This window comes from Athene cunicularia (genome assembly GCF_003259725.1).
Source record: "Athene cunicularia isolate RWA chromosome 1 unlocalized genomic scaffold, athCun1 chr1_part2, whole genome shotgun sequence".
NCBI lineage: Eukaryota > Metazoa > Chordata > Aves > Strigiformes > Strigidae > Athene > Athene cunicularia.
Window position 1 is genome coordinate 35,287,384 of NW_020799092.1, and position 14,792 is coordinate 35,302,175.

Consider the following 14,792-nt stretch of genomic DNA (forward strand, 5'->3'; position numbering starts at 1 on the left):
GGCTTTTTAGCTAGGCATAACGAAGACTTGGATAGTAGGACTGATCTGCATAAATACATCAAGAGAGCAAACCGGAAAGACGGGAGTATAACTACATAAGCAAAGAAGCGGTGTTGCCATGAGAACACATTGATATAAACTGCTATCAGTACACTTAAACTGTACAGTACAAGAAGGCTTTTAACTATCAGAAAAGTAAAGATCTGGAACAGTTTCCTGAGATTCACCTCAAGTACTGTGTTCAGGCTCAGGGGTGACCTTATCGCTCTTGTAGTGAGGTGGGTGTCCCTCTCTTCTCCCAAGTAGCAAGTGATAAACAAGAGGAAGTGGCTTCAAGTTGTGCCAGGGGACGTTTAAATTGGATGTTAGGAAAAATTTTTTCAATGAAAGGGTTGTCAAGCACTGGAACACCCTGCTCAGGGAAGTGGTGAGTCACCATCCCTGGGGGAATTTAAAAGATGTGTAGATGTGGCACTTAGGGCCAGGGTTTAGTGGTGAACTTGAGTCTTTTCCAACCTAAACAATTCTATGATTCTGTAATTATTCCCTCCACTCCCACTTTACTTGTCCACTCTTTCTATTTGGTTTTATCTAGCCTGCCTACAAATGTAACCTGCCTGCGGCATCAAAGGAGTGGGATATAACAGGACTGTTATCTGGCGCCTACCTGTGCCAGGTGTTACCTGAAGCCCACAGTGACTTTGAAAACTGGTACCTGCTGTGGAATAGGGCAAGTAAAGTCCAGGAATACCAGGTTTTTGATTGCCTGTCGAGGAGGACTGTGTAGACCTTTCCCTGTACGTTGGAATTCAGGTTACTGATATTATTTGCCTTAGTAGCAGATGATGCCAGAGGATTTTTTGGGTGGACTGTAGAGTACTACATTTGCCTGATGTTGGTCCTGAAAACTTCACAAATGGCAGAGGGACTGAGGATAACTATTGGAGCTCAATACCATGATCATTATCGTGATGCAAACCATATAATTTATGCAACCTCTGTTTCTCACATTATCCTGAGTACTTTTGTACACCACCAATGTAGACAGCAGTTGTAAAATGTCAGGAATTAATAGATATCATGATAGATAATACAATACTGATGTAAAACACTGTCATCCTTCAGCACTGTCAAAGCTTATACTGGTGTTGGCATATCCAAACAGTGTTGTTTAATCACATCTAAGCTCATAACTGTAAGGATGTAATACAATTAAGGTAGGTGAATGAAGCACAATCTCAGCTGCACTGGCATCCAGCTTTAGTCTGTATTCAGCACTAATCCTTTTGTAATGAGGTCTTTCATATCGAGTAGCTCAGAGAAATTAGGGCTGAATTTATATCCCTATAAAGATACAGGGCCTATCAGGGATGCTATTAAAGAAAGTCAGGGTTCAGAAACAGAACAGTGTCTTTCTGAGGACATGTCTTTAGTTTAAGATCAAATTGACCAGTCTGAGATTTATATTTCAAAAATCATCCTCGGCTTATACAAGAAAATATAAAAGGATTTAAAAAAAAAAAAAAAAAAAAAAAAAAAAAAGGAAAATTAAAATAAAACACCTAAAAGCCTTTTAATTTGGTATAAGAATATTTTCTTCAGGATGTTCTCTCTCTACAGGCTCAAGCATGAACTGAAAACTCTTCATGTTTATAATACAGTTTACTTTATAGAAATGTTTTTGTGCATGAAAGAATAAGAATACACTTAACCTGTTTTACTTCATACTACAAATGAAGTATTAGGCACGACAGAGACATTTTGATTATGTACGTGAGTTTCATTGTATGCCAAGTATTAAAACAGCTTATGTTTTTGCTGTTCTTGATTATTTTTTTAATTTTGTCAGTGTAATAGTTCTCCCAACCCAAATTCCATGTACTTTGTAGCAGATGGTAAGAATTAAAGATCCAGTATAGAATTTCTGTAACAACTCTTATTCCATTTCCTTTATTAGTGCTTGAAGGTCTAAGATTTAAAAGAATGACTCTGTGTACATTTTCATTATAATTCAAAAGAATATTCAAGATAGTGCTTTTTTTTTTTTTTTTGCACAAACTTGGCAAACAAGACATCTGAAATAGATCTTTAAAACCAATCTTTAATTAAGTATTTCACTTAAGAGAATGTCTTGTCATTCCCTGAGGAGGTTACATCATCTACCTCCATACAGTGTGAGAATATTGTCCTCCCTGCCAAAATAATCTTGTATCTTACTTTGCCTTCCCCTTTCAATTACTTAAAAATGCCTTTGGATTTATGCTGGAAAACTCTTTCACAAGTTCCCAGGGACACACACACACCCACCCACACCCACCTCCTAAACAAAAAACTTCCCCTTCAGAGTCTGTGGGAGGTTTTGTGGAGTCAACTGAAGTCTGTTCTTCTGCTTATTTCTACTCTTGATTGTGTAGGTATTTTGGATCTCAATGTCTCCGTTAACGGAACAAGTAAATATTGGTCTCTATCACTCTAAAGTGATATAGAAAAATGTAAAATTTCAGTACCAATCCTGGATGATTGTAATGGAACTTTACAAGGAGGGGAAGAAATATCTCTTGCCAGTACATATGTCCTAAATAGACTGTGCTAAATTCAGGACCTCTGAAGGTCCTCATAATCTTAGATTATGATTTAACAGGAAGGTTTCTTTCAAAACATGGGTTTGGTTTTTTTTAATTTTTAACCTTCCAATTGAAAAGTTTTTGTCCACAAAACTCCCGGTTCTTTGCAGAACTAGGATGCCACCTGATGGATGATTATCAGTAAATATTTATTTGGATGCCATTAAACAATCTCCAGAGGCAACATCCAGATATAATTACCTGTCTCTTAGTAACTTCAGTTCCCAGTGTTTGGGAACTAAACAAACTTGCTGTCATCCAGGGCAGATTTAGGATGCATGGAAACTGCCTGAATACCTGATTGTCGAGTGAGAATAAAAAAGTGGACAAAATTTATTATGAAACACATAACATTTTTAAAGAGTCAAAGCCAACATTTTTAGAACAGCCAAATATTTTACATTGGTATCCTTACAGGGATGGAAAATAAACACATTAGTTTACATATTAAAAACACTGTTTTGTAGTTTACTGAATATAATTACAAAATACCTGGATTGCATTGATTTGCAAGGCAAACTCTATATCAGTTTACACTTCTTGCTTATCATGTTTTTCTTGGTTCCAGCTGAAACACATGAACCAAATGCAGCAGGAGTTTGATTGCACCTTACCAAGTGCAACAGTAGCACATTGGCTAGAGCAGCCTGCTGCTTCTGCATCTGTCAAGGAGAACTGGAAGGGGTACAGGATGATAGCAATTGCCTGAGTTTGCATGAAATGAAGTTGGCATATATTCCATGTAGCTTCCTAGTTTTCCCAAGATCTGGATGGTGGGAAAGAATAGTGTGAGTCATTTTCTCAGCACAGTAAGACCATGTATCTTAAATTTGTCCGTCTCAGGAAAAAGATGTGCATAACTTGGCAGAACTAGAGAATGGTTTTTCCTTCCAGCTGAAGAAAAAGTAGTGAAGAAAAAGTAGATCTGCATTTTAGCATTTAACAGGTTAGGTACTATTTTTATCCATTGACCTGGATACAGTTATTTCTGATTCATTATCAGCATACCTTAGAAGAGTACAAGATCTCTAAGCATCTGGATACAGCAATTGGCTTTTCCTTTGCACATGTGGCTCGTGGAGTCCAGCAAGAGCCACTTTAGTATTCTGCCACCAAATGGACAATTATCTGAAAAATCCTGTTCTTGTCCATTGTCTGACATTCCAGAAGTCTGAGAAAGCAAGTGAGTGTGCAGAGGTTAGGGGGAAGAGGATTTATGGCTGGAAACATCATGGAAAGGCAAATACAGAACTGTAACAAAAAGATCAAACAGCTGGGAAAGCGGGTTGCCCTTTGAACTCATTTGAATGTAGAGGGCAATATCACCTTTCACTGCTTATATTTGTATCAATAACTCATTCATTTCCTACCCCTTTACACCATTAAGTACCCTTGTATTACGTATTTTAGCTATTATATGAAGAACTGGGTAGAAGACTATTCTGCATTTTGTAGATAACTGAATATGTGTTCAAACATTTCATGTCTGAAGCACTCCAAAACTTACTCTGAAGAAGTGACCAGCACTTCTGTAGTCTGTGTTTAAATCAGAATCCAAATAAATCACTCTAATACTCCCTGATGAATTTTGTTTACTTTTATAATCATTCTCCCTGTTTACTTTTATAATCATTCTCCCTACTATGCATCATTGTTAAAAAAAATGAAGAATGGTATCAGTCACTAGAAAAGTATGCATCTGCTTTTTGTAATCATAACAAAGCATGTAGGGTGTGATCCAGAGACTTTCAGGTGTCTCACCCCGGGAGGGTGATGCACTGAGCGTAGTTAGCCTCCAGTTTGTTCAATAGACTGCCAAAAGGTTGTTCAAGAAAACTCACATGTTGACTGGGGAGCTTCCCAGAAGTTAGGGTGCCCAGATGGAGGAGCATGTGTGAGACGAGGATACACATAAACGTTCTGATGCTTGTGCAGCGAACATGTCTTTTTTTTTTTTTTTTTTTTCTATGTAATGGCTTGCCAGTGTAAAATGCATAAATGTTCTGAAAAATAAAGGTCAGGGATGCCAGTGTACCCCCATTTTGCCCCTTCTGACTAGGAAGCGATCATAGGTGGGAAAGTGCCTCTGGTGGTAATTATGAGGTAGATAAGAGGAATACAGATATTTATGAGTTGGAATTACCTTGGTTAGAGGAAATTTAACCCAGGTCTGTCACTCAGCACCCTAGTGAGCACCCTAGTTGATAGGCTATTATATTTGGTTGGACTAGTGCCAGTCTTTTGAGGGACAATGATAGGTGTACACTGAACTTAATGCTTCAATTATGTGTTATTCAGGAATCACACAGTGTTTCTTCCAACTACACTGAAGTAATCTCGATACCTGAGAGCTGTAGGGACCTTCCCAGTTCCAAATGTGCTTGCCAGAATACTCCACTGCTTACAGAACTAGGTGGTCATGGGTGATGAGTAGGTGACATTTTTTTTCCACACCTAACTCACTCCTCTGGGGCTTGAGCAATATTTAGCATTTAAGCAGTATTTAGACACAGCCATTTAGAGTACTAAAGTTAGTGCTGCCATTTGCATGGGTGAAGGTAAAATGGATTACATTCTGTATAAATGTTTAAGATTTTTCCATACTGACAGTAAATTTCTTAACTGGTTAAAGACAATTCTTCTGTGACTTTAATTATCTCTGTAAAAGCTAAATAACTAAATAGATTAGTAGATGTATGAAATAATTGTTACGCTTTTAAGCTTCTGGATGCTTTGTGATTAAAAAAAATAGGCAAGAGATCTTTTCTTTCTATTTTAATTTTCTCTGAATCTTCTTACAAAAGGCTTTTTAAGACATAAGTATGAACATTAAGTTAGCTGTCTGTGACTGACCAACCGATGTTGTCTATGGCAGAAGTTCACAAGCTGTGCCTCTGTAAAGCAGCATGCCAACACTGCCTGAGGAGCCAATATTGAAAAATGCTTCTACCCCAGCATTAACAGAAGTGAAAAATTTGGGAAGCCTGGACCAGGGTGAATATTTCTCCATATTGTCAGCTAACCCTACTGTAGCCATGGTTTGGTTGTGTTTAATTGGATGATTTGCTCAAGGAACTGGGCTGAAAAATTCCATGGCTAACATGATTTGAATGGAAGAAATTTTATAATGAAGAACCCATTCATCTGTGTAGTTACTACCTCTCCCTGTGCTTAATGGTTTCTTGCATTTTATTATTTGCCTTTTTTTTTTTAAATTTTTTTTTTTTTGATGATTTCTCTTTAATTATGATTCGGGTTGTTTTCAGTACAAACTAGATATTTGGAAATGTCCAGACTTTCCAATGTTTGGCTTATTTAGGAATGCGGTATTCCCCTTGCTGCTTTCCACTTAAGCATTTAGCTTAACATTAACAAGCATGATTGAGTATCTTAGATAGCATACTGTGAAAAAGATGCTAAAGCACTCATTCAGCAGCCTTTGTCAAACCTCTAGATCTGAAGGATGGCTTTCAACTCATTGGGTGGCTAGCTAAGTCTCTAAAATGCTATTAACTGAAATTATAGATTGTGGCTTATAAGCAATAATAAAAATCATTTGCAGAATGATCAAAAGTGTATACTTGAAATCTTTAATTTGAATTATCCTTTCTAGTAATTTTTTTCTCTTTCACAAAAGCAACTTAAATATTCAGTATTTAAGAGATTTCAGAAAATAAAAACGAATAATTCTTGAGCTAAAATAGGAAGAGGCACTTTGGTATACAGGTCTGCCTCCTGTCCACCATGTATCTTCAATTTAATGCTGGTAGATGATGTGTGACTAAATCCTTTGGCCAGCTTTGAAAATCCCGTTTTTGCTTAGAATTAATTACATATGGAAATCTGTTATGAGTACTGTAGAGGTAACTTTCATTTATGCTCAATAAAGTGTAAAACTGGAATTTATTGTTTAAGCTTCCCTTTTGTTCTGTCCTTGATTTAATTCAGTCTATTCAAGTTTTGCTCAAACAGCAGGTTTGGTCATTAGTAAATAACACAAAAATAGCTTAGCTCTTTGATCTATACAGTCCTTACATACAATGTGCCTGTAGGCATGTGTAATATAAATATTTGTAAGTGCAAATAATTAAAAGATTTTGGATAGTAGGCATGTTGAAACTAGCAGTATTTTGCAGATTTTCAGTTCCTGTTAGATGACACAGGGAACAAAAAGGAAAGAAAAACCTCAAATCATCTCAAAATTTACAAAACATTTGTTTTTAATAGCAGCTATAATAATTACTGTGCTTTAAAATCACATTATTTACATAGAAAAAAAGTGTAGTCTTACTTATTTGCATAATTATAAAATGTGTAGTTATTTTAAGGGTCATGTATGGGTTGTCTCTAGATCCAGAAGTGTGAAAATTGACAAGATACATCAGAGTTCTGGTTTTATCTGGAGTGTGATGCCGCTTTTATTAGTATTACTCAGTCACTCTGGCAAATAAAGTATTTCCAATTAAAGAGGTTTTTTATTTTTTTTATTATTAAGACTGTTAGGTTAAACATTGTCCTATGACAGTGACACAAGTTAGTGAACAAATCTCATTTTCCTTTTACATACTACTCAGTATTGAGGAACCCAACAAAGAAATGGACAATTTTTTGGCATGAACTTCATCTCCAAAGCACACATAAGGGATACACTCCTGAACACTAACCAGTGTAACTGCTAGTGTACTGTTTAAAGGTAGAACTACTTTTTCTTAATTCTTAAAAGCAGTATAGTTAGTCCATTTTGGAGCTGGTTGTCATTAATCTCTTGTCTTTTTTATAACAGTTCCAAAAATCATAACAGGGAAGTTAGCTTGAGGTCCACTTCGGTTTCCTCTGTGATTTTGGAGCTTATGTGAGGAGAGAAGAGATGTTTCTCTGACCACTTAAAGCTAGCTTTTAACATTGAGCTCTTATACATTGCAAGGAGCTCTCAAAGGTCCTTTCAGAGACTAGCAGCATCTTTGTTGCATCTTTTCAGCGATTCAGTTGTTCATATATGTATAACTAGAAAGCTTTGCATAGCATAATATACAGAGGTTTTGTAAGAAAGAGTGTTAAGTAGCTAACTTCCAAATAGGTACTTATTCTCAATTCTTCACATAGGTAATTATTCTCAATAATTATTTGTACAAATATTAAACTAAGATTATTTCTAAATGCTAGTTATGTTGAAGCAAGGTGCATTTTCAAAAGACATGTTGCATATTTATTGTGTACTTTGTGTAGGATAGTTTTGATTTCTTTGTGTGTAAGTCAACCCATTGTCAGGATCCTGTGGTGTCTGAAGATGCAGTTTAGGGAAAGCCAAATGCAGGCTTCACCAAAAGGTCAATCCTGGCTTGTCCCATCTATAACAGAGCATTTCTACTGTCTCAGTTCCCTGGATCAGAAAGCTGGTCTGCCTGAAAAATAACACAGGCAAACAAAAATGAAAGTTGTCTGCCTGGTACAGCTGGCTAAACCATCTCACCGGTGCCGGTGCAAGACATAGAGGGAGGAGGCTGGATTGTCTTTTCCAGAAGCAGCCCACGCTGATTTTGCCTAAATGAGTCAGGAAGCCATATTCTAAGAAAGCAAATGACCAGTTTTACTTGAGAAGTAAGATGCATACAAGATTTAAGATATATAAGAGAGACATTTACTTGTGATTTAACAGCTTTAGGTAAAGTGCCTGGCAATGCTCCATCATGTTTATGTAGCTTCCAAGCAACCTTTATCATCATGCTTTCTTAGCCCCTCTAGGTTACTATAATGACACTCACTCTTTTAAATCTGTGATTTTGTCTCTTTGCTCTCCTAGAGAGTTTCATCTATGTTGTTTGATATGCTTTGGTCCTAAATTGAAAGGTTGGATAGTGTTTGAAGGCAAGGCTGGAGATAAGAGCTCACTACCTGTCACAGGGAACAGACAGGGCTGAGATGTATCTTGGTTTGTGCAAAAGCAAATTCTGGTTTCAGTCCTGCCCTCTTGAAGGCTCAGGAGCCTGCACAGGCAAATTCCATGCTCACAGTAAACGTACACCATCATGGGCTCTTGCTGACAGCTTTAGTCAGCTGGCACAAGAAGCTTCACAACCCGAGGCAACTTTCGATTATCCATAACTTAAATGCTTTAACATTCTGGAGATAAAGATCTGCAGCTTAAACTTGGCACAGGGCTCTGTGGGAAACCAGCAAAGCACAAGGAACAACAGAAGGCGAGGAAGTTCAGGCAGTGTAGCCAAGGAGACACCCAGGTGCATCGCAGCTAGTTATCTGGTGGTTTTCTGGCTGAATCTCACAAGCCTGTGTGAGTACATTGCATTGCTGTTCCTTATACGATTTAGGAAGAAAATGTAGTACCAAAGCCAAGCTGCTGCTCCTGAGAGGCCAGGGCATGTCAGTTAGAGAAAATGTATTTGGGCGGAGTCCAGTTGTGGTTTATTTTGCAGTTTAAGTACCCAAATGTAATGGCTGTGATCATGAACTTTCTCCTTTTATCTTGCTGTGATCTGGTATCATTTTGTTCCTTATCAACCATTATCACATTAGAGGCACAGGGTTATCAAATACCAAATCAGGTAAATGACAAGTATTTAATTAGCTTTATGTTGATGATGAAGAATATTGCAAAGTTTGTCTCTCTTCTTTGGTAGGGCAGAAACCCACCTAAGCAGGATCCTGTGCAAGTAACCTCATGGCTCAATACCAGGTTTTCTATTATTACTCTAAAGATACTTGCTTCCAGAAAAGATCAATTAAATGCATTTCTGTGGATCCCTGCCATGAAGATTATACTATAGTGGTACGAATATGTCCTCATGAAAGATGAAGAGTATTGGTGCATCTAGACTTCATATATGAAAAACTTTACTACAATCTCTTGTTACTTCATGATTGGAAATTACTTACTTGGGGTTTCTTGTTTTTTTTTTTTTTTTACTAAATAGACTTGGATTATCACTTGCTTTTGTCTTCAACTACTCCTACTTAATCCTTTTGTCAAAGCCCAAAGCTCCTGCGGGAATCCAGTGACAGATGATGTGAATGACATTGCAAAATTGGTAAGTAGCTTTTGATTTATATTATTCTTTATGTTAAAAAAAAGTGTCTTATGTCACATTTTTAAGCAAAGTTAGCAAATCTATATTATAAACAAGGTAATATTAAAAAAAAAAAACCACATTGTTGCAGAGACTGGAGAATAGTTTCAGACTTCATTGAAGAGATGACATTCTTGACCAAGCTGGAATGTATGTACATATGTGTTTTCCTCCCTCCAAACTTCTATAAAAATTGTCAAAGGTCTTGATTTCCTCAAACATTGTCTGGAATTAGATTGCCTCTCATGCAGATGAAAGATTATTGTCTTTTTGTTACTGATCTGCATGGAGCAGACTGGCGGCAAACACAACTGAAACAGAAAATTTTACCTTAGGTACATGGCAAACTTGTGCCATATATAACAATATTATCGTATTAGACATCATTGTAACAATCAAGGCAATAATGATTGAACAGCTCTTTGGAGTCTTTAGATGTGAGTGGGCTACACTCATTCCGTGTTTCTCTACTTGCTGTATCTAGAAGTTCAAGTATGAAGGGCTCATGGCTTCATATAAGAACTGAATCCATTTAAGTACATTTTAACTGCTACTTAATTGAACACTGCATTAACCTGAAAAACTACATCTCCTTGTGTGAAGTCAGTTGGTATTTAACTCCACTGAAGTCAGTGATTATGCTAACTTGCAGTAGTATAGGATCTAACACCAAATATTTTAAGAAATAATATATACTGAACACTTAACAGCCATACATTCATCTACATACTGACTTTAGCTGAAAATTATGGCTTCGTTATGGAAAAACGGTTGCAATACCAGCATTAATATTATCAAACACTTAATTTGGAGTCCCTTACATTTGCTGCCAGTGCAGTGTTCTTAACTTGTTTTCTTTGGGCATTGTTATATACATTGGCACATAGTGTAAATCTCTGAGGGTGCTCTATAGTCCTACTCAAATGCTTAGTGTTTCACATCAGTCCCTCTAGGCAGAATTCTGAAGTATTGGCATGTTTATTCAAGGTAATATTTCATCTTTTGAAAGAGTATTAAGCTTTGATTTAAACCTGTTGAAAGCATGACATAATAACAGAACTCCTGTGAGAGTTGGTGATAGTCTAGCACAGGGCTAGCAATAACATTTTGTCAATTAAGTATATTCAGAACAAGTGCTTTAACTTGCCTTTTAGTGCAATTTAAACTTCAAGAATGTATAAATACAGGTTACAAAAATTTGCATGCAGCTTGAGCAATCACACTTTGCTTTTGAGACATACCATGAAAGAAACCTAATATCATAAAAATCAGGTTAGTTTTTAATTTGACTGTGACTTTACATATTGTGTTCCTACATCTTCCTCCAGCCTAGTCCAGCAACTGCAGTTCTTGCACATATCCCTGCAATCACTGTTTCCATACCGCCACCCTTCTCTGCATCCCTTCTTAGTTCTCCACATGCAGCATGGTTGCTTGCTCCCTCCCATGCCTCCTAGGCACGATGTCTACCTGAGCAATGTTTCGAGTGCTTGCCACATTTATATCTCCTTTTGCTTGGGCTGCTGGCTGAGCAGGAAGGACTTTTGTGTGGCAGCTGTTCTGGTGAATGTGCTGCTTGTCCTGGAAGAAAACCTCTGCCAACTGTTCAGGTTGCACTGTGCTTCTGTTGCTGCCAAGCCTGAGAAGAGTCAAGTAGGGCTGAGCTCCTGTGGCCTCAGTAAGGATGCTGTACAGTCCTTTTCCTGACTTACACCCATAACCTTTCAGACTCTCTACCAAATGCAAAATTTGGGTGAAGTTAACTAGCAAGCTCAAAGATATTTGGGGTTGGAGAGATAACAGAGAGATGCAGAAAATACAAAGCCCAGACACCTGTATTCTCTCTGTTTTGAGTTGTGCCTCTAAGAATGTTTTGAGGAAAGTCTGTATCCCTGTTTTGTCTGTCTGTGTTAATGTTTGCATAGAATTTTCATGGGGAAATAATTTCTCTAAAGCCACTTGAGAATTCAAAGGATAACATGAAAAGTTTACTATCTTAAATTTAGTATAAGAACTCTTGGCTTCAGTTAAACGGACTATATTGCAAGTTGGTAATTCTCTTTTGAAATGCCACATCATGACAACTACACAAAAAGGTTAACGTACTTTTAAAACAAAATAACATTAGCTGACAGTGTAAATACAAGAAGGGAGAAATTCACAGAGAATGCTGATTACATTGCTAAAAAGTACAGTTTTTTAATGCCATATGAAATATATCCTTAGTACATATAATACGGACTCCAACATGATATTGCTTAAAAATATAGTGGCAGGAAACCCTACAACTCTTGTAAATTATGGTAAATGTTTTTGTACCACTTCTGCTTTTTGAAACAAAATATCCTCATTGAATTAAGAAATTATATTCTGATGACTTATGTCTTCAAAGTTGGACATAGCATCCATAGGTGGTTGGGTTCTTTATTGATCCTATTGGCCTTTAAAAGTCTTATTTCTCCAGTGATCCAAAGACTTTGTTCCAGTAGGACATATATCTTTAATAAATGTCCTCACCTTTCATACTGAGAACAAATGGTAGCACCGAGGATTTCACAGAAGCTAGTGTTATGTATACAGTTATTGCCCATAGTTATTGTGATAATATCCACAAGCTCTATCACACTTGCTGAGAGTGGTACGATAGTTGTTTCTGAAGGCGTTATTCGTGGCTGTCATGTTCTTTGAACCCTTTTGTCCAAAGTCATATCTGTGTGCAGTAAACTACCTCTTCATCAGTAGTACACAAGTCCCAGTTTAGGATATTGGCCTCTCTTCCTCCCATCGCATCATAAATGCTCAGACATCAGCTTAGATTCAGTATGGCCTGAATCCTCCACTGAGGCAGATTATGATGTCTTCATCTCTCACAAAATGTTAGTCTTTCCCGGGCCTTTTCTCCTCACTGTAAAGGTATATGACCATCTCTCACCAGCCACTCAGGTCTATAACAAAGGTGTTCATTTTGGCTCTTGACACTTCACAGACCCTTTTAAGTTGACTTTTAAAACCTCCATTGTTTTTTCTCATAACAGAAAAAAATGGGTTTTGTAGCTCTCTGTCCATACAAATTCATTTTTCTTCCAGATTATTGGTGGGTAAAAATCCAGTCTACTGAAAAGTCTTCTTCTGGCTTCTGTTTCTATAATTTTGCCCTTCTGTCTGTTAATTTGCTGTTCTGACCCTGTATCTTCTACTTACTTCCTTCAAGCTGATCCTCCTTTTTTTCAGTATCAATGGCAAGATTCTTGGTTTTGCCTTCAAAGGCACTGTTAATGCTGCCTGTGATGTCTTAACACATGCTGAGTTTGCCTTCTTGTCCTAGCTTCTCCTCATTATTTCCATAGTATCTGTTACGCTCTTTGTGGCTGCCGGAAGAATGCTCCTTGATGAACTCTTGGCAGATTCTCATACTCTTCCTATCTCATGCTAAAATTCTTTGCAGTATGAATCAATGTCCCTCTTCTTTATTTTTCCTACTCTGTTCTTCCTGACTTCTACTGCAGTTCACCTACAGCTTGCAAAACAGTGCCACAATTGCCTGCCAAACTCCTTTGCTAGTAGATTGATACAACCTAGTCTTCATTTATTTGGTTGTGGGCTTTTTGTTCCAAGTTCTGTAAACCCCCTGTATTACTGGTAGTAAACCCCTCAGCATGCCTGCGACTGCATTCTGTTCAACTGTATTGTATTTTAAGAATATGAGAAGAGCATGCCTCAGTCAATACTTTCTATGAATATAGACTAGGGATGTCTACCAAGCCTAAGCTATTAGAAAATAAATAAGGCACACTAAGTGGTGGCTGAAAATGTGGGTCATTTGCCTAATCAGTTTTGTGTTGAGTGATAAATTGAGGACAGATGTATGGTGTAACTTGGTTTGAGTGGTGTTAATCTGGATTTTCACTAGCAACATACTAGACTCATACCAGAAGCTGGAATTGGAAAGAAATAACAGATTCAATAACAATAATGTTTCTGAGCATTAATCAACCTAAAACCAAACCAAACGGATATCCCTTCATGGAAAAATGACTTGTATTTTCTGGAAGATTAAATTTATTCAACTCTTTACAATATAATTTTCTCATATGAAGAATGTTTCCTAAGCAAAATGGTTTTAAGAAGCAAAACATAATTGAACAATCAATTTTCGTTTGTCTTTTAGTAGTGAGAACTTTAAAAGTACATAATTTCATACCTGTAGAGAACAAAAGTATTTACAGAGTACTTATTCTGCATTACTTGAACTTCTGCTTCTTTTTTAATGAAGATGTCTGGAGGGAAACACTTCATGAACAAATGTTCTGTATTATGAAACTCTTAATTGCAGCACCTGTCAATAAAGCCTGTCCCCATTGTTCTTTTCAGCACAGCAAGTCAGCAGAAATCTGCATTGCTGTAATTGTGACTCTGATTTTGCATTAGAATAGGAATATGTTGTATGTGTTTGTTAAATATGAACATCAAACCGACATATAGGTAGAATTTTCACTGGGCCATGAAGTTTTTATAGAATGTACTTTGTATAATCTATATATTTTGGTTTCATCCATTAACAAAATCTGATATTCACCTCCTCCTCCATGATCTACTTCTTTAATGCAATTTCTTTCTTTTTAGTGTGGGAAGCCCAAACAATAGCCAGCATTTACTGACCAGGTTGCTTGTTCAAGACATGATGTTTCAAACACTTTGCCTCCACATTGCATCTTTTCTGTAAATGTATACTTTACACTCTCTGCAACATTTGATATTTATTTTTAAATGGCTCTAACTCTCCTGAGTGAAGGGGTTATAAAAATGATCCAGTGTTGTTATCCTGCAAATAATCTGCCACTATGACTATAAGAAGTGTGAATGGAAATTGTTAGCATGTTGTCTTAAGCCAAATGATGATTTTATTAACTGCTTCATTAGCAGATGAGATATATTGCAGAGATGATGGACAGAAAGTGGAAGCTCCTACAGGAAAATCAAAGCCTAAAATGCAAAGAAGGGAGATACAGAGTTATTAATGAGTAGGAAAAGGGAAATGATGAAGAGAGAAATGGGAGGTAGAAATGGTAGCCAAAAGGAAAGTATG

The 14,792-nt window shown here is 37.0% G+C and overlaps 1 protein-coding gene across 1 annotated transcript in view; it reads left to right on the top strand.

The window, feature by feature from the left end:
• The window catches only part of KITLG (KIT ligand), a 53,312-nt gene that overhangs the window by 11,926 nt on the left and 26,594 nt on the right, over positions 1-14,792 (top strand). Inside the window, exon 2 of the mRNA XM_026868558.1 lies at positions 9,554-9,667. Within this exon, the coding sequence (XP_026724359.1) occupies positions 9,554-9,667 (114 nt within the window). The remainder of the gene's footprint in view (positions 1-9,553; positions 9,668-14,792) is intronic.